Source organism: Crocodylus porosus, unplaced genomic scaffold (genome assembly GCF_001723895.1).
Source record: "Crocodylus porosus isolate Cpor-Errol unplaced genomic scaffold, CroPor_comp1, whole genome shotgun sequence".
Taxonomy (NCBI): domain Eukaryota; kingdom Metazoa; phylum Chordata; order Crocodylia; family Crocodylidae; genus Crocodylus; species Crocodylus porosus.
In genome coordinates this window covers 9,807,202-9,833,691 of record NW_017728920.1, presented here as the reverse complement: position 1 = coordinate 9,833,691, position 26,490 = coordinate 9,807,202, and the positions used below count along the sequence as shown (strand labels likewise).

At 42.5% G+C, this 26,490-nt stretch overlaps 1 protein-coding gene across 1 annotated transcript in view; it reads right to left on the bottom strand.

The window, feature by feature from the left end:
- The window catches only part of OIT3 (oncoprotein induced transcript 3), a 34,103-nt gene extending 8,509 nt beyond the window's left edge, over positions 1 to 25,594 (bottom strand). Inside the window, exons 1-6 of the mRNA XM_019538569.1 lie at positions 25,325 to 25,594; positions 21,456 to 21,830; positions 20,773 to 20,883; positions 16,550 to 16,672; positions 8,936 to 9,058; positions 1,374 to 1,534 (exon numbers count right to left, since the gene is read on the bottom strand). Of these exons, the coding sequence (XP_019394114.1) occupies positions 1,374 to 1,534; positions 8,936 to 9,058; positions 16,550 to 16,672; positions 20,773 to 20,883; positions 21,456 to 21,830; positions 25,325 to 25,388 (957 nt within the window). The 5' untranslated portion in view covers positions 25,389 to 25,594. The remainder of the gene's footprint in view (positions 1 to 1,373; positions 1,535 to 8,935; positions 9,059 to 16,549; positions 16,673 to 20,772; positions 20,884 to 21,455; positions 21,831 to 25,324) is intronic.
- Positions 25,595 to 26,490: the final 896 nt, after the last annotated feature.

The following is a 26,490-nucleotide window of genomic DNA, read 5'->3' as shown; positions in this document are numbered from 1 at the left end:
TAGCCTGCACTGTCACCTCTACTATAACCTAGGAGTACAACAATCAATTTTGATCCAAGTGTTATGTTGGGACATGTAGTCTCCGTGGGCTGCAGTTCTGTATTAAAGATTGGTGCAGCATAATCTACTGCACTATTCACATTCCATTAAGTGGAGCCTTCTGGCTCTTGAAAAGTTGCCAGTTCAGCCTTCAACAAGCATAATATGGGCACTGCTTCCGTATTCCATTCTGACTATATTCAGTGAACAGGATCAACTGCTAGATGACAGGGGATAAATCTGTCCTTTTACCTCAAGGACCAAAGCTAAGGTCCTATATGAATTAAACAGCCTCTGCTCAATCCTCAATATTTAGAAATACACATTACTAGGATTGAGCCAGCAATAGATGCAGGACAAAGTCTCACAGACCACTTATAGCAGCCTTTCCTGCCTTGGGTTGAGCTCATTTCCTTCAAAGCAGAGAAGAGGCTCTTACTGGAGATACCACAAAATAACTTATGGCTAAAATCCCTCAAAAAGGCCCACTCCTTTCAGTAATAGGCTTTGGACTATTTCAAGAATAAATATTCATGCAAAAATTAAAATTGGCAATTTGGAAGATGGCCCTCAGCAGCATCATTCATCTAGGCATTACTGAGTTGCAATCTCTCCCCTCTGAATTCTCCAATATGATTACTTAATTTCAGCCTAATTAATATATCATTTGATTCGTGTCCTGTTTCCTCTTTTTCTGACCTGACAGCACTGTAGAAATAGGATTCTACCCTTCCTTACTTTACAGTGCCATTTCTAGCCACCAAGGTGGTAATAAGGGTTTCAGATGAAGGCATCCCATTCTTGGAGAAAGGATTGCATCTGTCTTGAGGGCCTTAGGTATGTTCAGATGGATGAAAAGTTGAGTGGAAGCATACACATGAATACACAAATTCATACTTGGACAAGCATATGAGATGCACATGAAACCAGCATCTTTTTCATTTCTTCTCCATATGGAACATTACGACATTGTATTAAGTTAATAAAAAGGGCATTATAAAGTTAGGAATCAGACTGACCAATGGAGTTTTCATCTGTGCAATAAGAAACTTCATGAAGGACAACTAAACTGGATGCCTGAACAGCTCAGTCCATTCAGACAGTTTCATACCTCACATAAAACACCAATGGTGAGAGGGGGGCTAATGTACATTTAAGGCTTGATCCTGCAGCCTTTCCTCATATACACTGTCCAGTGACTACAGCAGACTCCGTTCATGTTAAGGCCTGCAGGATTGGGTGTGCAATACCTTCTAATGAAGTGGTGCAAAGTATATTCCTCAACTGAGCCCTTATTTGTCCTTTATGTATAGGTAGACCATGATGATACGTACATCTACAACAGTGCCACAGGACTTCAAGGAGAAGTTGATGTTGACATGAGTACCATTGGATACTCCTTTACAGGAAGCATTGATGAGGGAAAGATCCAGTCCTCCAACAAAATCCTTGGGGATGCTCACCTCAATGGAGCTAGACTTGCACAGCACAGGAACTGCAAGAAAAAGCCGCCAAGAATAATGATCATTACTGAATATTAGTAGCAAGAAAGAAAGGAAGATCCTAGGTTGCATTTGTGACAAGCCTGTGCTTTACTTCCCTGTCCACTGTTCCCAGATGCAGAGTTTTACAAGTCTAAAACTGTCTTGTTTGATTTATCAGTGAAATGGTTGAATTTCATCTTTTTAGATTCTCCTCAAAGCTCTTTATCTTATTTGCAGTGGCAAACTGGCACCCAGAAACCAAAGGGCTGCACATTATGTGCATAAACTAAAATTTCTGGCATCCAGTCATGACTTTTGAACTTTTGTAGACTTATGATTACAGAATGCTAGCGAGAGGTCTTCCAAGTATGACTAAGGACTTTCCAGGGAAGTTAGTACCCAGTAAGGGATAATACTCTCAGTACCCATTAAGAGGTATTTGTGTGATACTGTGAAAACTGGGAAAGTAGTCTTGTACTTAGTGCAATCTAAGACTGCCCACATGAAGAAGTAGTGCATCTTTCAGCCCAGCAAATCCATCCACACTGAAATCCATGTTGCTAGAATTAGACCATTACCAACAACCAAACTAGCTAAGTTAAAGCTATCATGGATATCTCTACAGCACACAGCAGTCTGTCATGTAGACATATTTAGTAGTAGTAGTATTTTTACTTCTATTTTATGACAGGGTGCTTTTAAGTAGAGCATGAGGGCTCTTTCCTCTTCTGTTTCCCTCACCCTAAACTTCCCCTTGCTCTAACCCATAACTACCTTCAATTTCCTCTATAGCAATGCTTCTCAACCTTTTTTGTACCAGGACCCATTTGTAAATACTGACGGCCAGTCCCGACCCAATGCCCATTACTCCTGACCCACTGCCCCCTGTTCCCAGGCCCCAACTCTCAGTGTGTGTGTGGGGCACGGGGGCCCCCAAGCAGCCCCTTGCAGGCTGGAACTCTGTCAGCTTGCAAGGGAAAAGCCATGGTTTCCCACATTTTTCTCCTTTAAAGAAGACTACATTTTTTAAATTTGTTGATCCATTTTTAAAGTTTGTTCACAACCCTTTCATATATTCTTGTGGTCCAATTCAGGGTTACTGATCTATGGCACACTGGAATCAAGTAGCTCAAACAATTTTCATGCTGACCAGGCCAGCTAAAAAAGACAAGATTTAGGAGAACAAGTTCTTTTTATGGAAGGGTCTCAATTGGTTTCTTTTTCATATTACACGTGGTTACTGAAGACCTGAATGATACAATTAGCTCCACAACATTCAGGAACCCCTCCTGCCCTCTATGTACTGTATTTACCTGAATCTAAGATGACCCTGAATTTAAGATGATCTCCAAATAATAAGATTTTATATCTGGAAAATTTATAAATTTGCTATACTTTTCTAGGTATAGAATCTAACTATTGGAGGGGTGTCTTTAATTCATCTCCCCTGTCCCTCCTCCCTTCCCTGGCCCTACTGCTTCAAGGGGGCAGGCAGTGGAGGGTCACATGGTATAGGGAGGTCAAACAGCTTGCCTGCTCCTTTTGCCTGCCCACTTCTACACCCTGCCTCCTTCCCTGCAGGCCCCCCATTTCCCCCTCAGCCTCTGCTCCCCACATCCTGCCCCCCTTACCCTTGCTCTACTCCAGCAAGCTCTGCCCCTGTTCTAGCTTGGGGCACAGAGCATAGCCCCAGCCCAGGCCCTGTAGAAGCCATGCAAACTATGTGTCACTGCTACAGGATGAGGCTGGGGCACACATACACTATTGTCCTCACATTTAATTCTAAGATGGGGGGACTTTCCCCCATGTTAAATAGGTAAACAGACCTCATCTTAGAATTGAGTATATACAGTAATTGACATGGATTTTGCCAGAATCCAAGCAGAAACATTCCTTAACAATCTATACAAGTCTTTATGCACTATCCAGAATGTGTCATGACAAGCACTGGAAGGATGCACAATTAGCTCTCTACAAGTGTCCAGCCCCAATGGATGTGTGCATCAATACTTAAACGTTGTAAACTTGGCAATAATGAGTCAGCTCATTCTGCCTAAATCCAGTGGGAACATCAGGGATGTTGACTTTACTTTTCAGGACACTAAAAAGTTCCCTATGAAAGGAAAACCTGGGAAAAAGAAGCAGAGATTGGTCACGGAGAAATGGAGGATGAGACCTTACTTAGATGATTTCAATAAAAATAACTGAAATATATATAGTAAAAATAAGGAACCCACTCTGCACCTGGATGGATTTAGGAGAAAGCTTTCTGGTTTTTACTCATTGATCAGATTTTGTCACTTAGGCAGAAAACTAACACTTATGAATTACTGTTGGAGGAAAAACCTTGGATTTAAATACCAGGAGAAAGCATTTAACAAATTCACTCATTTAGCAATCTCAAAAAATAGATAAAAATGTTCCCTAAACTTCAAACTCCACACTATTTATCTCCTTTTAATGCCATGCTTATTAATTTGAAGATGATGAATTCTTGCAACAAGCACCACTGAAGTGTAATTTCTGTCCACAATTCCATTATAGAAACTGAAGTTTCTATAGAAGCTTTGAACCCAATGCACCACAGTAGGGAAAAGTTTCATTAAATTCTTAATTTTTTATGTGTCATATTGAACAACAATCAATACTCTAAGGGCAGGGTGCTCTTATTGACATCCCCAAGGATGCTTTTGAGACAGAAACAGATATTTAAAGAAAAACGAACTGTCTTAACTTCTGCTTTGTTAGAAATGTGAGGAGAAAAATAATCAATGTGTGTCAAACAGCAAAAGACAAAACCAGAACAGAAGATAAATGTTTTTTCAAGCTTCTAAAGGAGCATTGTGAAACTATTTCCAATAATGACTGGCAGGAAGATAACCCTGTGTAAAGGAATTGATTTGTTCAGCCCTGATTTAGGCCTTCTATAATAAACACTTTCAAGTAATCCTTTGATAAATGAAGAAGCCTTATACTTCAAAGGATAGGTCTGATTCCAGATAATTTGGATCTAAATTGAAGTTCTCCAAAATTCAGAGGAGTTTGGACCCATGATTTTAGTTTAGATCATATGGTCTGTAAATGTCTTTAAGACTGAAATAGGGAGGAGAGAGAAGATGGTAATTATTGATACTTGAATTCTGGGCTGGGGCCTATGGAGTTTTCTCTGCCTTCTGTGAAACGTGGGAGCAAAAGAAACACATCCAGGCAGACTTAAAAGTAAAATAGGTTTCTCTCCACAGAATAAACCTCTCTCTGAATTATCTCTGAATCTAAAATACCTCATCACCTACAGGTAAACAAATGAAAAATATCAATGGTAATAACTCTTCTTGAGCAACCTGCAAATAACACAACAAATTTCAAAGAAATTTATGGGGCAGATCTTAGATAAGAAACATCTTAATATTGGGAATGCTGGTTAAATTCCAACATAAATGACAATTCTTCACTCCAGTATAGATGACCACTGGTATTTTCAGCACTTGTATCATGTGACTCAGTTCAGACCAGGTCTAATATACAGTGTTCATGATGCTCGCTGCAGCTAGTGTGTTCCCAATGTTGCTAAAATTGGCTGAGGTGAAAGGAGTTAGCAAGTGCAGACAATCTCTAACATTTCATTGGTGTAAGCAGTGCAGTGTAGTGTTACACTGAAGTCACTCATGAACTGCAAGTTGCTGGCATTGATATGCCCAATAAAGACACATAATCTAAGGCAGAAGAAAATTCTCTCTCTTCTGGCCAGAGCAATTTTGTCCCAGTTTTATCCACTCAAGAAGTGGCTACAAAGTTCATTTTCCCAGCTTGTTGATTTGACAATGTCAACTGACCAATTTTTGATAATCCCTTCTATTGGCTCCTCCTCCTCCATCACTTCACACACAAATTACTTAGCTTCCTTTTTGACCAACCTTCATAACTTATTCTTCACTCTACCTATAATCTATCTGATGCTCTTAAGATGTTGCCCACCTTCACTTTTGCAATCAATACTGACTTTTCTCACCCACTTGCTACACTATCTAACAGCTTCTATTCACTTCTTCCATTCGGACACTCACTCAGAAGAGCAACCCCTACCCAAGCCACCTTGAAAGACACCTCATCATTGTCCTTCACAAACACCTTGACACTGGCTAGGCAGCTGAGATTACTGTTTATTGTACTGACTAGTAGGGAAGTGCGAAATTCCGCCGGCCGTTTTGTTTCGACAGTTTTTCAACTCATTTTGAGGTTGAAACAGCAAAATTAGAGTGAAACAAAGGCCATCGAAATAGCCTCAAAACAAAACGACTCTAGTCAAAATGTTTTGAAAGTCTAAATGTTTTGACCATAGTGCTGGGGATGGGAAGTTGGTCCAGCTGGGCTGACTTCCCTTCCCTGGCAACAAAAGATCTGGCAGGAGTCAGCCCAGCTGGTGTGATCTTGCGCAGGGGATGGGGAGTCAACCCAGCCAGTGTGATCTAGCACTGGGGAGGCGGAGTCAGCCCAGCTGGGCTGACTTCCCACCCCCAGTGAAACATCAAAACAGCATCAAAACACCCTTTCTGTTTCGACAAAATGGAACAGCTGTTTCAAATCAAAAAGAAATTCAATACAAAACGCTGTCCGTCAAACCATAGAAACTCAAGGTGAAATGGAACAGTGTTGTTTCGCACAGCCCTACTGACTAGTATCATTTTTATGCTCCTTTTGTAGCATCCTTTTGTTCCACATCCATGTCAATCTGTATGTGACCAGTGACTAGGACACAGGTCCATGACTGGGACCTTTCAGCCCTGCCACAATATGCAATATCCAATTTGAAATTCACTAGACACCAGCTTTGTACATGAAAGAGAGGGGGGAAAAGCCTTTCAGTTTCAAACTACAGAAGAAATTCTATAAAGCAGAAGGAATTTATTTTGTTTCTTTGGCACAAGTCCCTTTTTTTAAATGGCAGCTGTTGGAAAGGATTAATATTTGCTTTAAATTTATAAGTAATGTAGAGAAATATTGATATGATACAGGCAAACTGCTCCAGGTTACTCTGAAAGCTTTCTCTGTTAATTATATTGTCATAAACTTGATTAGATGTAATAAAATGTATTGGGCAGTTATAGGAAGGTTCTGTAATATATCAGCTTTTATTCACAAACCACTGCATGACACCATAAATTTGATGAAATGTAAAAGAACAAGCAATCTGCTTTATAAGATGATGTATTCCAAACACCCCTTAGTATATCTGGCACTAATTAGCAATCTAAGAAAAGGCAGCAATGAGAAACTGTGCTTGGACAGTGAGTCAGCTTGATATGGATGCAGTAGATTGGGAGGGAGATCTGCTTCAGCACAGGGCAGGAATCTTATACCATTGCTGCTGGCTGTATGTGTTCATTGAATAAATACCAGACATCATTGTCACAGCTGAAAGTCTAGCATTATCCATAAGTTTACTGTAAAACAATCAGAAAAAAATAGTGATTCTTGAAGTACAAAAGGCCCCACCAGCCTTCTCTGTAGACTGCAAAAACATCAAGTGCCCTCACCAGTTTCAGCATGCTGGGAGAAGGATGCTATTACACCAACAAATACCTTGTATTAAAAGACTGTTAAAATTGCTGTGTTTGACTTTAACAGTCAAGCACAGAAAAGCCAGGAAATGTCAAAATGAAAGCTGCCTGTAGAAACATCACTCCTCTCTCCTGGACTTCTCCATCTTGACAATCTTTAATTACATGATTACAGATTGTTGTTCCCTGAGGTCCCTGCCCCATCCAGTGCACAGGATGAATGGGAAGCCATTAATTCTTTTTATCCCCATCATTCAATGCATGGCCTGAGGCCTCGTTTACTGTGTATCATCTAAACCCTCTGCTGAATAGCTACTTGTCTCATGGGCTTTTCTACAATACTCATCACTTAAGTATCCAAATGCTTCACACACTGGAACAAATTCACCTTTGTAGCATACCCATGAGTGGAGGTTGTACTATTTCCATTTTACAGCTAATGAAGTGAAACACAGAGAGGATAAAGGCAAAATTGCCATCTGTCTTCCTATTCTGGGTGCCCATCTTGAGGCCCTCATGGCCTGCTTTTTCAGAGTGTTTAGCATTTTTATTGAAGTTCATCTGGTCAAAGCAGAGCTCACACTGCACTGCATATTTGCAACACTATCTGAAAAATCAGGTCAGGCATCCAGGAAAGAGAGTGCGCGTAACTAGTAGCCACCAAGAAATTTGTTTTAAGCGATTTGCCAAGCAACCAAGCAAGAGTTCTGTGGCAGAGGCTGATCTAGAGGCTTGGGTTCCACGAGTGTTTTGCAGCTACTTGAACCATGGTGCCCCACTTTCTCTTCCTGTAAGCCCCAGCCTTGTTCCTTCCACACCTTCAACCTCTGCAATAAACGAGGCAGAGGTCATACAAACAACAGTCTCTGCTACCAGACAACCCACATTCATCCCTAGAGCAGGTTCTGACAAGAGGGAGTCCCCCTTACCAAATATGAGCTCCCTGCTTCAAAGAGTAGAGTGGCTAGAATTTCTCACAGTTTTACAAACATTTCATAAACATGGGGAGAAAGAACACATTTTCCCAAACAACATCCTTGGAAATGGCTGAACCATTTCAGATAAGAGCTTATCAATGTGGTTTTTTTATTAAATCAGCCTATGACAAGGGAATTTCCAGTTCAAACAGGTCAAGTTTGGCAAAATTACAAGCTACTGAAACAGGGTTTCATCATGTAAAACTACAAGTGCCAGCATCAATGCTACTTATAATGTAACATGTATCCATTTGGATCTTGTCTGATCTAGTGCCTCTTGTTACAACAGGGCCTTCCAGCACTTCCCAGTATTTCCAGTATTGGAAAATCTGTCTGCAGCACAGAAGAGACACCATTAATCAGACTATAGCTGAGAGAAAAACACAGCAGAAGCCAGGTAAGAGAGTTAGAAAAGAGCAATGCCAGAGAAAATAACCCCATACAGATGTTACCCCAGTTACCCCAGACCTGTGAATGAGATATTTTTCAAACATCATCTTCTCTTTGTATTTACTGAAATTCTTTCTCTATCTATCTTGAGGGGGCTAAAAAAAGGAAGAATCCTTTCTTCCGTTATATGTTGCTTTGCTTTGACAGTCCGGTTGTGAGGGGCTCTTTGTGCACAATTTCTTTTGCTCCTTTTAAATCCCTAGCCAATTCTCCTGCTAGATGCTTGGCTTTCAATTCTTCTAAAACATGCTTGAAGGAATTAGTTAGCAGAGGTATTGCATGCAACTCTAACCCTTCCACAACATCAAAGACCCCTCTAAGGTGCCCTTTATTTCTGGTGGATTAAAGAGTGCTTTCCCATTATAGGAATATTACCCTGGGCTGGCCACAGTTTACAGGGCTCTCTAGGAAGTCAGCATTTTCTTACCTTGGCAGGTGTGGTTGTCCTCCGATAGAACAAGTCCGCGTGGGCACTCACACTGATAGGTGTCCTCCACTGCAATACAGGTGTGGCTGCAGCCTCCATTATTATTATGACATCCTTCAATTTCTAAGGAGAAAAAGAAAGGTACACCCTTGCTTTTGGGAGACAAGAAGAGTTTTCAATGACTTTTTGGAAACAGGAATCCTACTAAGCTTACAGTAGGGAGCAGTGGTGGCAGCCTGGTTCCCTCCCCCACCCTTTTACTATCTCTGGCATACTGTATAAGTACATCTATGAGAGTCTGGAACTACCCCACAAACATCTCAATAGGGTGGTAACATTGAAACATATTATAACCCATTTGGTATCTGTTTCATGGAAAACTGCTTCTGCAAACACACCTAGGACTGTGAGAAAAGTCTGGGATTGTAGGTGGAACTCAGTCATGGTCATAAGAAAAACAAACTTTAGGCATAATTGGGCCTAACAGATCTCTGGATGCCAGTTTCAGAAAAAAAACAAGGATTGAATAGGCATGGAAAATAAACTAAATTGTCTCAACAGCTGCAGGTGACACTAACAGGGTGATGTTGCTAAGCCTCAGTTTGTCATTCAAAATGAGTTTCTAGTTTATTTCTGGTTGCTGAGAAAGACTTGTAAATGTGACCATAGTGTATCCTACAGGTTCAAATTTATAAGAAAAAGAAACAGAAATTCAAGTCGTTTAAAAAAAATCTGAATGTTAAGTGAATCTCATGACTTTGTATTTACAATATCAAAGGGGTGTAAAACTTTTCTTTGTTGCCTGGGGAGTTTCTTTTTTATTTTTTAACACAGGAAAAGTATGTCTTTTTCTCAAAGGTTGCGGTAAGAAATGGCTGAACTGTTTCAGTTGAAAGTTTGCAAAAACATTCAGTTTTAGGTCCATGTATGGCAAAGCAAAATTCAGTCTGAAAATTTAGAGTCTGTCAAAGTTATTCATATAACAGAAAATGTTTGACAACCTTAATAATAGGTGTCACTACCTGTATTATTTTAATAAAATAGCAACACTAATTTAATCTAGTTAAATCTGTTAAGAGTATTCTTTTTCTAAAAAAATTATAGCTATAAAGGAGGATTTTAAGTGAATCATATATTAGGATGGCTCTCAAACCATAGGGCATACCAATAAAAATAAAACCTATAGAATGGATTGTATATTGCTCAATACATTCACCAATAAGTCTGTACTACACATGAAAACACCTGCCATTCAGTGAGCTGATGTTAAATAGTGATATAGCAAAGATCCTAAAGTTTAACCTCATCAATTTTAAGAGCACCAGAAACAAATAATCTTCCAAACAGAAAGATATTCTAGATCTTTCCAGAAAAGTGCAGTGCTCATGAATAAGAATGACCAAAAAGCATGGTGAATGCAGTGTTAGGTATGGAACTGACAGAAGTGCAGCCCATGGGATACAATATAATCTCTACATCAAAGTCAGCATTAAAATACAAATTTCTACCTTGGGAGCCATATGCATAGCAGCTCTTCCTCATATAGTAGCTGCAAGTGCAGTCATCTAGAGAAGAAATCTATTTTCCAATGGATTGAAGAGGAGATTTGCACAAAGGTAAAATAACTGAGATTTTGAGGAAAGGAATCATAGAATATAGACTTCAGGTCACAAGCATTAAAAAGAACAGCCATCCTGATTCAAATTCAGCTGAAGGTAAAATCTATAATGATATATATGTGGTTGGTAAATTGAAAGGTTTCCATGCAAATTTGCACTAAGGAGAATACCCACAATCATCACCTTGCAAATCTCAAAAGGGCTTTCACCCATCAAGGACTCTCCTCCAGAAAGATAGATCATGCTTTTGAAAGAGCCATCTAGATCCCATGTGAAGAACTGCTGCAGTACAAAAAGAAAATCCTAACAAATTGCACACCACATGACATACCATCCTTTCCTGGAACCTATATGGAAAATCATCAAACAATTCCAACCCATACTAGAAGATGACCCCATTTTCAAAGAAATCTTTCCAGAACCACCCATCCTAGCTTTTAAACAATCACCAAACCTTACTAATCTCATCACCAGAAGCAAACTTCCTATGGCCCAAAGCACACCGAATGGATACAGACCATGCCAGGACAAAAAATGTAGAAACTGCCAACACATCTCTACCACTCCCACGATAACTACATCCCACAACCATCACCATTCCTGGATGTTATACCTGCACCTCCAGAAAAGTTATGCATCTCATCCAGCGCACTAAATACCTTGATGGAAAATATGTAGAAGAAACCAAACCACTGTGTACCAGAATGAATGCACACTGGAAATTTATCAAAGACAAAAATACCCGATTACCTGTGGGTGCACACTTCTCACAAGACAACCACTCTCTCTCCAATCTCTCAGTTCTGATCCTCAAAGGGCATTTATAAAACACCTTTCGTAGACGAGCCTACGAACTTCACTTCATAAATCTACTGGATACAAAAAATCATGGACTAAATATAGACATTGGATTTATGGCACATTATAACCTGTGAACAGAAGAACACAGAACACCACCAGACTGTTTATGCCTTAAGAAGGGTGTTTGTGCCCAAAAATTGCAAAAAAAAATATTTTTTCAACTATTTAGTTGGTCTAATAAAAGACATCACATCTACCCAAACAATCCTGTCTGCCTATGTCCTTAGACCAACACAGCTACAACCAACAGTCCTTGCTGCAAGGCATTTTGTCTTCTCACTTGCAGAAAGAAGCACCCCCATGCCTCCATGCTGTAATTCACGGGTAGGATTGCACACCATCTTAAGTGCATGTCTTGGAATTAGGCAGAGCTGGATTCAGCTCCTTCCTGCAGGTAGAGCAGTCAGAGTTACTCACTCCAAATATGGAAGAGCTGCTGCTTCTTTCAGACACTGCAGGACAGAGCTGCTTCCTCTTCCCTCTCTATCCCAAACCCTTTAAAGGCTTGTCAGGAAGGACAGGCTAAAGCAGTGTGGGCAAAATATGGCCCAGGGGCAGGATCCAGCCCATGGTGGGTTCCTTGGTCCTGCCTAGCCAAGGCACCACCCATCTGTGGTGTGTCCTGCTGCCCCCTGGGCATGCTGCAGGGTTGGGGTGGCTCCGCAGCTGGATTGCCTTTCTTGGCAGCCTGGGTAGTGGCAGCTCCTTCTGGCTGCCACTGCCACTGCCTTTGGGCTCGCAGCAGTGGCAGGTACCGGTGCATGCAGCCTTGACCCCGCATGCCCCATGCCTGCTCCAGGCTTGCCTATCCAGGCTGAGCAGTGGCATCGCAGGACAAACTGCTGCTCGGTACAGGGCAAAAGCAGGCCCTCCCCCTTGCCACCACCAGTGCTTCCTGGAGCTCACGTGGGGCTGCCCTGTGTTTCCATTGCATCACTGCTGCCTCTGGGCTGCCCCATGGGGCAGCAGTGGCAGTGCAGAGCAGATGCAGGGCAGCCCTGTGTGGATTTTGGGTTGCTGCACTTGGAAGCACCAGTAGCTGAAGGGGGAGGGGCCACTTTTACCCTGCGCTGAGCAGCAGTTTCTCTCCCGCACCACTGTTGCTGAGCCTGGGCTGGTACCTCCTCTGGCCTCACCTGTCTGGGCTGAGCAGCAGCAGCGGTGGTGCCAGGAAAAAACTGTTGCTCAGCACAGTGGTAGGCGGCCTGTCCCCCTTGCCACTGCTGGGCAGTTTTTGGTGCAGCCACCTGGGGCTTACCACACCGGGCTGCCCCGTGGCTGTCACCACCACCTCCAGGCTGCCCTGCATGGCAGTGGTGATAGTGCAGAGAAGACACAGGGTAGCCTAGAGGTGGTGGTGACAGAGCTGCAGGGCAGCCTGGTGTGGCGTGGGCTCCAAGCAGCTGCACCAAAAACTGCCCAGCAGTGGCAAGTTGAACAGGCCACTTTTTCCCATGCTGAGCAACAGTTTCTGGCCAGCTGTTGCTGCCACTGCTCAGCCCAGACAGGTGACCCTGGAGCCAGCATGGGGTGCATGGGGTTAGGGCTGCAAGCACTGGTCCCCACCGCTACTGCAGGGCTGAAGGCAGCAGTGGTGGCAGCCAGAAGGAGCCACCCCAGCCCCACTGCATGCCCAGGGCAGCAGGATACACCACAGCCAGGTGGTGTGGAACAGGTGTGGGTCAAGCTATTGGCAGTGGTGGGGAGGTGCAGCAGGGCACGTGGGCTATGTGTTGTTGCAGGGTGGGGGTAGGGGTGGGGGCTGACCAGCTCAGGGGGGCATGTTCGGGAGCTCCCATGAACACCCCATATACCCTCAAACCTTCTCCCCTGCAAACCCCACAACCACACCCTCCCCCACACACGATCAAACATCGCACCCACCCACATGCCTCTGCGGGGGGAGCTCTGCTCACTGCTACATGTACACATCACACACACACTTAGCCACCCTCCCCCTCCACACACCCACAGCCCCACCACAAGCCCCATACTCACCCACCCATACCCCCCACATACAAGAGTAAGACTTTAGTTTGAGCTATTATGCAATCACTTCTATATATACAGCACAAACACACACACAAAATTTTCAGGACAATTTTTTTTAAATAAAATTAAAATATATTATTATGGATGTTTGATTTTTAATATATAATTTTTTTCCCCCTATTCCAAGATGGCAAACCCCCTTCCCAAAAGGAGTACTTCCAGGGGCAAGGGGAGGGACTTCCAGTACCAAGATAGCAACCAGGGGTTGCCACCCTTGCAGCCCTCAACAGCTCAGCAAAACTCATCAAGCAACCCTCCAGCCAAAATAATTGCCCATCCCTGGGTTTGAGCATGCCCCACCCACCTTAATCTATTGACAAGTTCCAAAGTTGGGAGTCTGCCCATCTGCCTGCTCCACACTTGTCCCCAGCAGACTCTCTCAGACACACCAGGGAACTTCTAGCTTTCAAGCATATTGGCGGATCCATTTGCCAGCATGTGCTCAGGGCCAGAAGCCCTCTAGGTCTTCTGCTGCCGCCACCCCTCCATGACCTCACCCAGCAGGAGGAAGACAGGCAGGCAGAGAGCAAAGCAGGCTAGAAAAAAGCAAAGTACAGTCTTCAAGGAATCAGCAGACTAGGAGGTAGCAATTGGCCTCTCCAGAGTTCTCTGGTGAGATCTAGGGCAGTCAATTAGAAGTGGGGAGCGTCTGCAAGTGTGGGATGGAGGCTGCTGATTAATTCATGGGTGGATCTCTGTGGGTAATGGAGAGACAAATTTAGGGCCCCTATACCATCAGCTTTTCAGGCCCCTGCACCATCAGCTGTCTGGACTGAAGCCTTGCCCTAATTTACCCATCAATAGCCAGCTGTTTGGGTAGCTATTAAAGCATAACCTTTAAGGTCAGTAGGCAAAGCCACAGTTAATGTATTTTCTTGAACATAACCTACACCTTTCCCCCCCAACCAGCTGATAGGAATTGGGGTGCATATTATATATGCAAAATGCAGCTCCCCACAGGTCTGGAAATTTGGTGGTGGAGGAGCGGCAGTAGCTCTTGAAGCAATGCCAATTAATGCTGCCACCACTTCCCCACCACCAGATTTCCAGACCTGTGGTGAGCGCCGTTGGCAGAATGACACAGTCCTGCATGATGGATCAGATCAATGCATGGGGTAATCTGTAGCTGGACCTGGCACCTTAGGTTGGACCCAGCATGTAGCCCTAGATCCAGATGCCAGATTGGACCACTATGCAGGATTAGTCCATGGCCAGATTGGACCTATGCGTGCACCTGCAGAAGGGGAGGGTTTGCAGGGCTGCTGCTTGGAAAAGAACTGCAGAATTCCCATGCCCCCACAGCCAAAGAAAAGATCACCAATAGAGCAACCTGCAGCTGAAAACTTAAGTTAAGGTGAGAACTTCTGTCTCAGTCTGTTTGCATAACCATGGAAGAGGAGTACTGGGAGACAAGAGGCTGGTTTCAGAAATGGCTGCTCATTATGCTGCTATGCATAGCCATTAGGAAAGTTTCAGAGGAAGCCCTCCTCCCCCTTTTCATTAACTGTTGCTACTCAGTTACTTACCTAAGGTAAAACCTTTTTCTCATGTGACTTTTCAAAAGCATGGTATGCAATATATTCAGGGGTGAGTTATATGTGAGAAAATATGGTATCTCTGCTTCACAGCAACATGCTTGGCACTACTGGATGGCTATAATCTGGTGATTCCTCATTCCTCTAATTATATAGGAGGCATAATTATTTTTTTGATTATTTATTCATGTTTATGCCCATTTAAAATATGGATTTTTGCCTGATGTTGACATGTGATTGCAGCTGAAGGAGATGCCCCTAGATGTGTACCTATACTCTATATTATTTATATTACTTACTATAATGAGTGCCTGGCCCAATAATTCAGCATCAAATCCTGAACATAAATCAACCTAAAATCTAGCTGCCGAAGTAACTTAAGCAGAGACATGCCAAACAACTCCGAAACTAACTCTGGTTCCGACCACTCAGATGTTCCTGATATTCCCAGACTTGCATTCTACACCCATCTCAAAAAGTAGTCCCATCCCAGGCTATCACCGCAGTCTTATGCTTGACCCATAATCTTACCTTGTTATAGGACCATCAACTAAATCCAACACTAATCCTATCTCCAGGGCAATCCACTAGCCCCAGTTCTACTGCTGACCCTGGGTCACCATCCAAACCTCAACCCTAAGCTTGTTTTGTAGCAAGAAGAAAGTAAATGTTAACTTTAATTTGGGGCCATTTCTGGCCTATCCCTTGTGTAGGTCACAGGCTCCAACCTCAGCTCCCACCTCAGGCACCAACACTGACCAGGGCAACCAACAAAACTTCAGGCTAAACTTACAGTCCAACTTCAATTCTAGTTTGCCCACTGGACTTCAATCCATCATTGTGTACCATATTTTATCTCAGCCTGTATATTAGTGGTTCCAAACCTTTATCCTTCTTTAAGGCTACAAATGAATTCTGACATAAAAAACTTCTCTACTTACAAGCCTGACCCATGTTTTGTCACATTACAGCAATGTAAAGTCAGATCAAACCCTGAAGCACAACCACATGTTTGGTAATCTCTGCAATCATGAAAGTTGCACATGTTCTCATTTGGAAAGAGAGGCTTGTTGATTCTACCTTGTTCAAAAATACCCCACAGTCCTACACACATGCCCCTTAAAACTGCCTTGCCCTTGGGTCATTCTTACATGGATACATATTCTGAACCACATACAGGTATTTTTTGGTAATACTCCTTTCCTTTTCCCTTCACAGGATAACACTCAATCATATCTGCTAACAACTAGCAACACACCAGCATGTACACACACACACACACTGTGGCTGAAAACAATAACGTAACTTCTTCATAACACCCTTATGAAAGGGTTTCAATAATAAAATTACTAATAGGTATTACAGTAACACGAGTCAATTCCACACTAGCTGCAAGATGCTAAGAAAAACAGTATTGTAAAGCTGTTACTTGTGCTAAAAACAATTTAATGGATGCAATTTTATGGAAGTACAGTATAACTGCAGAATACACTATTCAAAGTTCAAATGCCATGTTGGGGCCTTCATTCCCCTGCCTTCTAACTCACCTTCACATGTTTTGCCATCATTTCCCAGCACGCGCCCAATTCCACACTCACAGCGGTAAGAATTCTTTAAGTTCACACAAAACTCACTGCAGCCTCCGTTGTTTTGCTCACATTCATTCTCGTCTGCAAGAAACAAACACTGTAATAATATACGTTATGCAGTTTCTAGTGTCTGCTGCACAGGAGTTCTAGGAAGACACTGGATTTTGTTTTCTCACCTTGCCTCGCTTGAGCTGGTCAGGGCAACGGGGTCAATAACCTGTCACATGCTAGAGCTGCTAGCATCATTAGCCTTCCAGATATACCTAGGAGCAAAAGAAGCTAGAACGGGACTTTTGGCTCTACTGGTTCAGACTTCTTATTGTGCTGCAAAGGTTTGATGTCACAAGAAAAAAGCATTTCCTTACACAATCAGCCGTAGTCAGTTCAGTTGTAGTCCCCTAGAGAGAGCAGTGGTACAACACAAACTGACTAAGCGTCTGCACTGACATTTGGCACCGTCTGGAATGAACTTTGGGTAAAACTCCAGGTCCATCTTGAAACTGAAATTAAATTTCAAGTTTTTCTTATTCAAATTAATTTACAAAAAAACACAGCTTGTGTTACAGTTCTGATCTGACTGTGTTAAATTCCAGATGACTTCCCCACAGAATCTATGCAGAATTTGTTTTAAGATGAGAAGGAAAAGGAGGAGGCACCTTTGAATTCCTTTACAGAGCCCTGAGAAGGCTGTCATTTTTTTCCTTTTTGTGTTGAAGAGCTTTTCATTCATAGGGCTATAATCTCTGTCTGCATATAATGAATACATCGAAAGGGAGAAAAATAATTACTGGCAGTGAGTCATAAGACTGATGATTTTTCTAAGTCAAGGCAAGATGAGGAGGTTATCAATCAGTTAGCCTTGGATTTCTTCTAAACAGCTTGCTAGTTATTTTTTACCAGCTGACAAAAGCTAAAAATAAGAAAAACACATTTTTAAACACAGTAAAGAGAGATGAGCCTTTTAAGGCAATCCTCCACTAACTCCACACCATCAGATCTGAGCTGGTGGTATGCTCTTCTACAAGTGACATGAGCCTGATGTTCTCAGCTTCAGGAATGATCTGTGATCATACTCATATTTAGACATATTTAGGAGGGGGATTCAGGAGCCACAGTAAATGTCCCTCAACAGACCCTGTTACTGTAGGCCTGTGATCCCTCAAAACACTTTAATTTTATCTTGCAGTTGCTCCTCTAGTTCTGGACACCCATAGCAGAGACTCTTGCCTAGAGTCAAATTCCATGGAAGTCTTATAAGGAACAGATATTCCTTAACAGACTAAATTGGGAGAGCACTGAACTAACCTCAATGGTGACTCAATCCAAGATTGAACCTAGGTCTCAAGAGACAAAACCCAAGAGTGTATTATTCATCACCAGGGAAGCCTGACTTCAGCAGGAAGACAAAATCCTGACTTTAACTCATACTTTCGTCTGCAAATGAACATACAGATTTTGAGGGGTAAAAGAAGAATTTGAAGACAAGTGTTTGGAACTGGGATTCCTACGGTATGCTAAATGCTTAATGAACTGGATTAAAAAGTCATGTGAGTTCAGTGGTAGATAGGATTCCTTGGTGCTGTCATATAGTACTGTAGCATGCTATAGCATTCCCAGCCCACAACTGACTGGAGAAGGGAGAATATCCTCAATGAGATCAAAGAGACATGGGTAACAGTTATGTTTTTGAGGCCAGCCTGATTGTGTTAAAAATAAATCTGAACTTAAATTAACCTGAATCAGAGGAAATCCATTAGAAAGATGAGTGAGCCATATGGTTTTAGAAACCGCAGGCAGGAAACTAGAAATGTAATTGCCAAGAGGTGTTGCAACATCTGGTTATCAGGCTGGGAAACAGTGGTGTGGAAATCCTATCCAACCCTGATCACTGGAGAGTAAAGGAAGCTCCAAAATGCTTAGGCAAGGCTGAGAAACCCAATATTTTTATGTGAAATGCATCAGTGGCCTCAATAGGCCCCATCCTGCAAACCCTCTGCACACTGAGCTCTCCCTCTTTCAATCTGAGTCATGAACAACAAGATGACTTACAAGATTGATTGAAAATATTTATTGCAGCCAATCAAACAAACAGCTGGGAGTAAAGGCAGAATACACAGTCCTGTAGCTTCTACAGCTCCATGGCAAAAAGTTATTGTGGAATCAAATTTTGTATGTGTGCCAAATATTTTTTCCCCCTCTCTTCCCCCTTTATGGTTTAAACAACTGCTCCTGACTGTTCACACTGGCCAAGTTTTGAGGGGTAACGTGTTGCTGTTCCACGGATAAACTTCAGGTCTGTCTCCAGCTGCAAAGTTCAGGTCAGAAGAAAACACAAGCTATTTGATCAATCTTTTATTACCAGGTACTTTGTAATGGTTTAAGTTTTAATTTGTAAAAGCTTCCCATCACATTTTAAAAATATTTATTGTGTCTGCAGACTAGGAACCTATACATATTCGGTGGACTACCATTAGTAAGAAACTCATCCACCTCTCTGTTTTCACATCCAACATTATACCTTAGAACCTTAGAATCACAGAAAATGAGGGCTGGAAAGGACCTCAGGAGGTCATCTAGTCCAACCCCCTGCTCAAAGCAGGACCAGCCCCAACCCAATCATTCCAGTCAGGGCTTTGTCGAGCTGGTCTTAAAACCCTCCAAGGATGGAGATTCCCCCAGCCCTCTAGGTAACTCATTTCTTCTGTCATCTGCCACCACTGAGAAGTTTTGCTCCATCTTCTTTGGAACCCCCTTCAAGAAGTTGAAGGCTGCTGTCAAATTCCCCTTAGCCTTCTCTTCTGTAGACTAAATGAGTCCAGACTCAAGCTTTTACTTTTTACTTGCTCTTTGACCACAGAAAAATACTAGAACAATTAACTCCTCTGTGCAAAGAAGTCAGAAATGCCACAACAGATGCTGACATTATGTGGCACCCTGCAGCACCCTTGAAAGGATCTCAAAGCATCGCACAGTGCCACAGCATTCTGGTTGAGAATCACTGTTCTAACACCCTTGACACATTACAATTTTGTGTGATTGAGTGTTAACTGTGCTATAAACAGTAAAAGTGCTACACATTCAGCCAATTTATGATGCTGCAAAGTGGCAAGCCAGCCAAAAAGATACTCCATAAAATATTTTGAATGCCTTTGTGGCTCATTTGTATGGCACCATAAATTGAATATGGAGCACTGCCAGACCTGGGGGACTGTCAGAGGGCTGAGCCTGACAATCAGCTGATTGTCAGCCTGCCTCAGACAGCCCCAGGTCTCAAACTGGCCCTGAGGCTAACAATCAGTTGATTGATGGCCCTGACTCAGGACAGCATTGGGTCTAGAACAGCTCAGGCCTGGAGGAAGCCCTGGGTTCAGGATAGAGCTGCTACCTGCCTGATTTCCAGGATCAGGCTGAGGGCAATTCCACAGTGGCATGATTGGGATTGGATGAATATTATGCCGCATGCCAAACATTGTGCCTCCTGCCATACACATCTGGTGTGGCAGGTAGCAGGACATTTGGGATGGGGTATAAAATCGGTCCACTCCCAACTGCAAGGGGCCATGAGTATATTTGCAGAGTGAAGCCTAAAAATACAACAGGGGCTTTGGAAAAGACTGAGTCCCAAATCCTGGATAGGGCTCTGCAAGGACAATAAGACTATCGTATCATAAATCTCAGCATGTAGCACGGTGCCAGTGAATGTGACCTGGCTTGAAAGAGTAAGGAATTCAGCAGAGCAGTGGAGGAAGTCTTTACCGACAATCGGTAAGCCAGTGTCTGAATATAAATGAGGCTTCACAGAGGCCTTCTAAAGAGACTCTGTCAGCATCAGCAAAGTTGTTGCCCTCTGAGTGTCTCTTTAAATCAGCTGCTGGACCAAAGAGAAAACAAATGCAGCCTCAGGAACAACTATGGTTCCCGGGTCACCAGGATAATGATCCTAAAATTGCTTATTCAGTATCAGAACAGCTTAACAAAACCTGACGGGGCCACTGGTGACTAGCAATAAATCTGAGACGTGTTACAAGCAGCAGGAGGTAAAATTCACCCCACTGTTGTGTCTTTTATTCTTAAGTAATTGAGAGGCAAATGATGAAATGAATAGAATGCAAACATCCGTACTTTGTTCTGCCTGTTGCCTCCAGCTGGTGCCAACCATACCCCTTAACTTCTGTCCTTACCAAGACAGGTCTGTCCGTCAGGTCCTAGTGTTGTCCCCAAAGAACACATGCAGTCTCCAGTGTCCAGGCATGAGCCCTGGCAATCCACCACATCACAGATGTCATAGAAATCTACAGAATGACAAATGCACTATTAAAAGAAAATAGCAAGTATTGACACACCTACCTACCACTACTACTAGTGCCATGAGTTATGTGTACCGTTAGGTGCACAAGGTATAGGTTGAGTGCACATTAGAAAGACTGAACTGATTTAACTTGCTCAAAATGGATCAGTTCAAGTGGTACCAGCCCTACTGAAGATCCATTTCTATGGTTTAAAACTCATTTCCATTAGATTAGCTAAATCTATTGTTGCAAACTTTGCTTAGGTTATTTACCAAAGCAAACTAAACTGATTTAAGCAAGGGTTAAATCATTTTTAAATGTAGTTGCATTAGAAGTTTGGACCACTTCAGTTAAATCAATTAATTGATTTAGTTAAACCTGCTGAACTTTACCAATAGACAAGCCCCTAGTCTGTGCTGCTTCATCTCTCAAATCTTTGGGCAAGCAGGGAAGAAATCAATCGTTTTCTCTTGCAAGGATAATAGCAAATCTTCTTAGATCAACAACCCCATCATCAGTTGTTAATCACAAGAGAGAAGCTATTTCAGAAAGAGGGGGGTTCAGTGGTTACTTACGCCCACAATATGCATGGAAGCAGACACTTGGCTTGGTTAAACGGTAGACATAGTACCCGCCTGGACACGCCTTGACATCAACGGTATTATTCCAAAGGCAGCAGTTCCCACTGAAACTGGCACAGGCTTGCCTTTGGACAATGCCATCCGACTCCCTAGGATGGCTGCCATTTAGCCAGATGGGGGCGTGAGTACCACAATAGTTCTCTGGGATGCAGAAGGTAGGCATGGCATCACCAGCCATGCCAGTGAAGCGATACCACTCCCCATCAATCTGACTATCACATGTGGGCCGGTCTCGGGAACCATTGATCTGGTGATCGGTGTTCCTCCATGGCTCATTCAGGCTGATGTAGGCAGAGCATGGGTCCAGGGCTGAGACATGGTAAAAGACAAGAGAGAATGCCCACCAATTATCACACCACATTTCTGGCTGGCAACTACAGAAAGCAGAAAAATATTCTCAATATAAAAGATTATTCCTAATCGGCAGAGATCCAAGAAGAGGCAGAATGATGTCAGCTAAACTATCATCCTGTTTACCAGAAGTATGAAATATTAAGGACAATATATTTAATTGCTTTAAAAACAAGTAACATGAATAAAGCAAGTAGACAGAAAGACTGACTTGTTGATTACCTTCTGAATAATAGGTCTGCAGCACAGCAGTGGAAAACTTTAACAGATTTGAGGTTTAGCCTGTACATAAGCTTGCAGCAAGAATGGAGTGGGCTATTCAAACTGACCAGGAATCAGTTCCATGGCATTCATCCAACTGCCAGGCTCTGATTAAGGATCTGAGTACATTGAAGTTAGTGGTTAATTCTCCTATCGACTTCAGGGGGAGAATGACATCAATTCTGCAGCTTTTATAATCATTCATACAAAGCCATTCAGCCATAGTCCACTTAAGTCTTTATCAAGCACTAGTTTTCTTTATGAATAATCCAGACATTACCACCAATAGTACATTAAAATGTAAATAACAGATAGCCATGCAACAGTCATAAGAACCCAGCATGATGTAACCCATCCTCAAGCACCACTTCAAGCAGACACAAGGAAAAAGGTTGCTTGTATCTGGAGACACACAAGGACTTTCCCCATCTGCCCCCAAAGGCCTTGTCCTATTTTCTCTAGCAACCTAACCCCAGCCCCGATGTGCCTCAATATGTTTGTTATAGTTTGTGTGACCACACGTTTCATCTCTTCTGCACCAACAACAGGTTCCCTGTCATTTTGTGTCACCCTCTTTCTTTATATATGCTCTTAAAACCTAAGTAATAGGATACCTTGATTAGGATGCCCAGGAAGCCCATACACCAGGGGTGGGCAAAATGTGGCCTGGGGGCCGGATGCAGCCCATCAGGCCATTCTATCTGGCCTACAGGGACCCTAAAAAATGTAGAAAATTAATATTAATCTGCCCTGGACTGCCTGTCATGTGGCCCTCGATGGCTTGCCAAAACTCAGTAAGTGGCATTCTGCCCAAAATAATTGTCCGCCCCTGCCATACACTATCTGGCTTATGTCTATATTCCTTAAACATCTGCAAGCTCTTTTGACTTTGGGGGGGGGAAGGGGGGAGGCATATGTAACAAATAGAGTAAGAAAATGTTTTTATAAAGAGACCTTTCTAAACAAATAATTTAAATGGAAAAACATTGCTGTAGTAAATTAAAATGCAAGAATAATATTCATTTTCATCCTTCTTGTCCTTTATCTTTATTTGGCAACTCTTGTTAAAAAAGACCGGAGTTTAGATTTTCATATATATTTAATACCCTATTAAGCACCATTAAACCACGACTGGCTATATCCTTGTTAAGCACAATTTATGCTAATATTGTCCTGACTAGGGAGAATACACTAACAGGAGACTAATGATTATCCCAAATTAACTAGAACATACTGTATTTCTTCCTTTACTACATCCTTGCAGTCCATAATTTCTGTTCACTATTTATTATTTAGCTCAAAAAATGGCACGATTCAGTTAATCTTTGAAATGGAAACTATGACTGCTTTAAGAAACAGTTTAGAAGTTTGTCTTATTTACCCGCATCCCCTGAAAATACCTGTTTCACTGACATGCTACCTTACCCCTTCCTAAGCGTAACAAGAATCTTCAGGGAATCTCTCAGTAAACACCCTGGCACCATCTGCAATCTCAGACAGTCGACAGTCTCATTTGGCCTTGAGTACAGCATAAAGGGCAGCAGCAGCTGCAGGAGACAGAGGGCTGCAAAGCTGTGAGTTGGAGCCATAGGACGGCAGACTTCGTTAGACAGAAGAGGCTTTAAAGCTTTTTTTGCAACTGCACTGAAATCATATACAGAGCAGCAGATTTCATATAAAACTTGCTCATGCCAGGCATATTGCTTTGCCCAGCTAAGAGCTGCAGGGAGGAGATCTCACTAGGCAACTCTGGTGACAGTCATATTGTGATTCCCTTTCTGCACCCCCTTACCTACCCATCTCTACCACCTGCTCCATCCGCACAAACGTCACAATTTTATACATATTCTCAAATAAGTCACTGTGCCTCCAAAATAGGGACAGACTTGGATGTTATTTAAGGGATCCCAGCCCATTTTTTCTTACTAGAGGGAGAAACTAATTTCATGGAAGCACTTCAGAATAGATACTACTGAAGACTTTTCTTCACAGTTGACCCACACTTCTTTCTTGCATAGGTTTCCACAAAATGATTTGCTTTGGGTTTAGGGAAGGTCACTGACTAAGAACCAAAGTTTTCTGCATTAGCAACAAAAATGCAGCAAAATGAGAAATGCCTTGTCAGCTTCCCAGCAGAGTAACACTGAAGATCCCTACAACACGCTTAACTTTTGTACAGAGTCCTTCCTTAGTGGGATCAGAAGATACTTGTCAGCTCGCTAACAGACACTAATGAATTTAAAGATAGGATTAAATGAATGGAAAATGCTGTGGTAAGTCTGGAAACAAAAGATGAGAAATGCCATATTAACAAGGCAGCACCATGGGGAAAAAAATGCCTGTCATCCCCTGAGGCTGCAGAAAGCATCTAACAGGTGATGCTTATATAGTCCTTTGCCCTTACAAAGCTGCAGCCTGCTGTAGCCAGCTGCAGACAAAGAGCTGTTGAACCCCTGTCAAGCACAGGCAGTCTCCTCTCAAATGACACTGCCCTTAGCTAAGTGAATGGGTTAAGTGGGAATTTTTTACCCTTTACATTTCTTTTACAAAAATTCAAAAATATTTATTTTCTGACAAAATAGATGTCCTGAGCTTGCAATTGCAGAATTTTTCCCTAGCCTTCCCTTTCCATCAAGAATTTAAAAATCCCACCATAGTCAACCTGACACTACAAAATTAGCTTTCATTTTGAACTTTAAAGTTTGCCAGCTAAATGATGCCATTAATTTGTGTGTACACTTCAACATCTACATTACCTGACACAGATCACATTCATGAGGCTGACATTCAGGAAGAAGCTTAATCCTATGTGAATCACGTAAGTGGCAGTCTTTGCTCTGAGATGAATAAGTAATGAAACTGTAAGGCCTGCAGTATGTCTCTTAACTGAGAGAACAGAGGGGAAAAAAACTAGCATGATATCTACCTGTTGTAGCCAGCGTTACCAAATATTAAATTCCCCCACCTCTTAATGATACAGAAACTTGGCATGTCCCTCAGAGGAAGAGTACACTTTGACAGCAAACTCCCTCTGCAGGAAGGATGGTAAAAATCACCCTAGCTATAATATGAATACAGATTTCTGTATACTATTCAATTATACAAACAGTGTATAAGGGCACTCAGCATAAACCTAGAAATATAGAGCATGCAGATGCTCCTTAAAGCAGTGCCAAGCTTTGGTCACTCACCCATTGAAGATATTGGCTGCAACTGGACATAAATAGAGAAAGAAAAAAACAGGTACTGGAGCATCTCACGCCGTCAAGTCAAAGATGCCACCTGAACAAAGAAGCCTTTGAACTGTCTGCAGCTGTTCTCTCTTGCTCTCCTCCTCTATCTACAGCTCTCAATGACTTTTAGTTTTCGACCCCAGCTTTCTGAAGAGTGGCTCTGCTAGCTGTACTGCAGGGTTTATCAGAGGAAGAAGCTAAAGGGATGCAGGGCACATCAGCCTTGACCTGCAGAAAGCAATTCTTCCATTTACTGACAACAGGAACATTTTTACTGATCAATTCTGTTTTGAAATGTATCCCCCTATTGTTTTCTTGAGTGACTGCCCTATAGTGACACCCCTCATATCTTATCTGGAGAGGAATTCTAATGAGGAGACACCCGGACATCCCGTAGGGATGGGAGAGAAGGGCAGATGTATGCTAACTTATCTCTGCTCCTTCCATAAGTCATATGACTCTATGGTATTCATTATACTTTTTGCAGTGGCCTGTACTGAGTAGAGTCAACTAGTGCATAAGCAGCACCTACTGAGACACAAGGGTGCTAGTCTCCAGCACCAGAAGCAGTTTCAGCCTCTTTACAGTGAGACTGCATTATATGCCAATAGGTTTGGCCACTCAGCAGTTTTTACTATCACTTTTTAAACATCTGTGGGCCCTTTGTACCATTTGAAAAAAACACTGTATAGCTCCCTTTCAGGGAATAAGTGCAATATACTAGGCCCTCTTCACCAAAAAACTCAGCTGGCCCCAGCAGCTCCAGAGTCAGCTGAGCACAGGCTCTGCCCCAGCTTGTGGGCCAGGTCTGCTCTAGTGCACATTTATTCAGGAGCTGAAGTCCCTGAAGCTACAGATTCAAGGCTCATCTGGGTTGACTCAGCCCTTCCTCCTTCTGAAGTACATAATATAATCTTATATTAGAGGACAAATGAAGTTTTTAATAAAAACAGGACTGAGCGTCTGGCTGCTTTGCAGGTATAAAGATGCTATGATGTATCTGAAGAAAGAATCTATGTGTCTGAAAACTCCCTTGTCAATGGTATGCTGCAAATTGTACACTTGGGTGCTCCAGCCCAGCAATAACTTTTTTCAGTGCTGAATAGTTTCATAGTTGGTAGGGT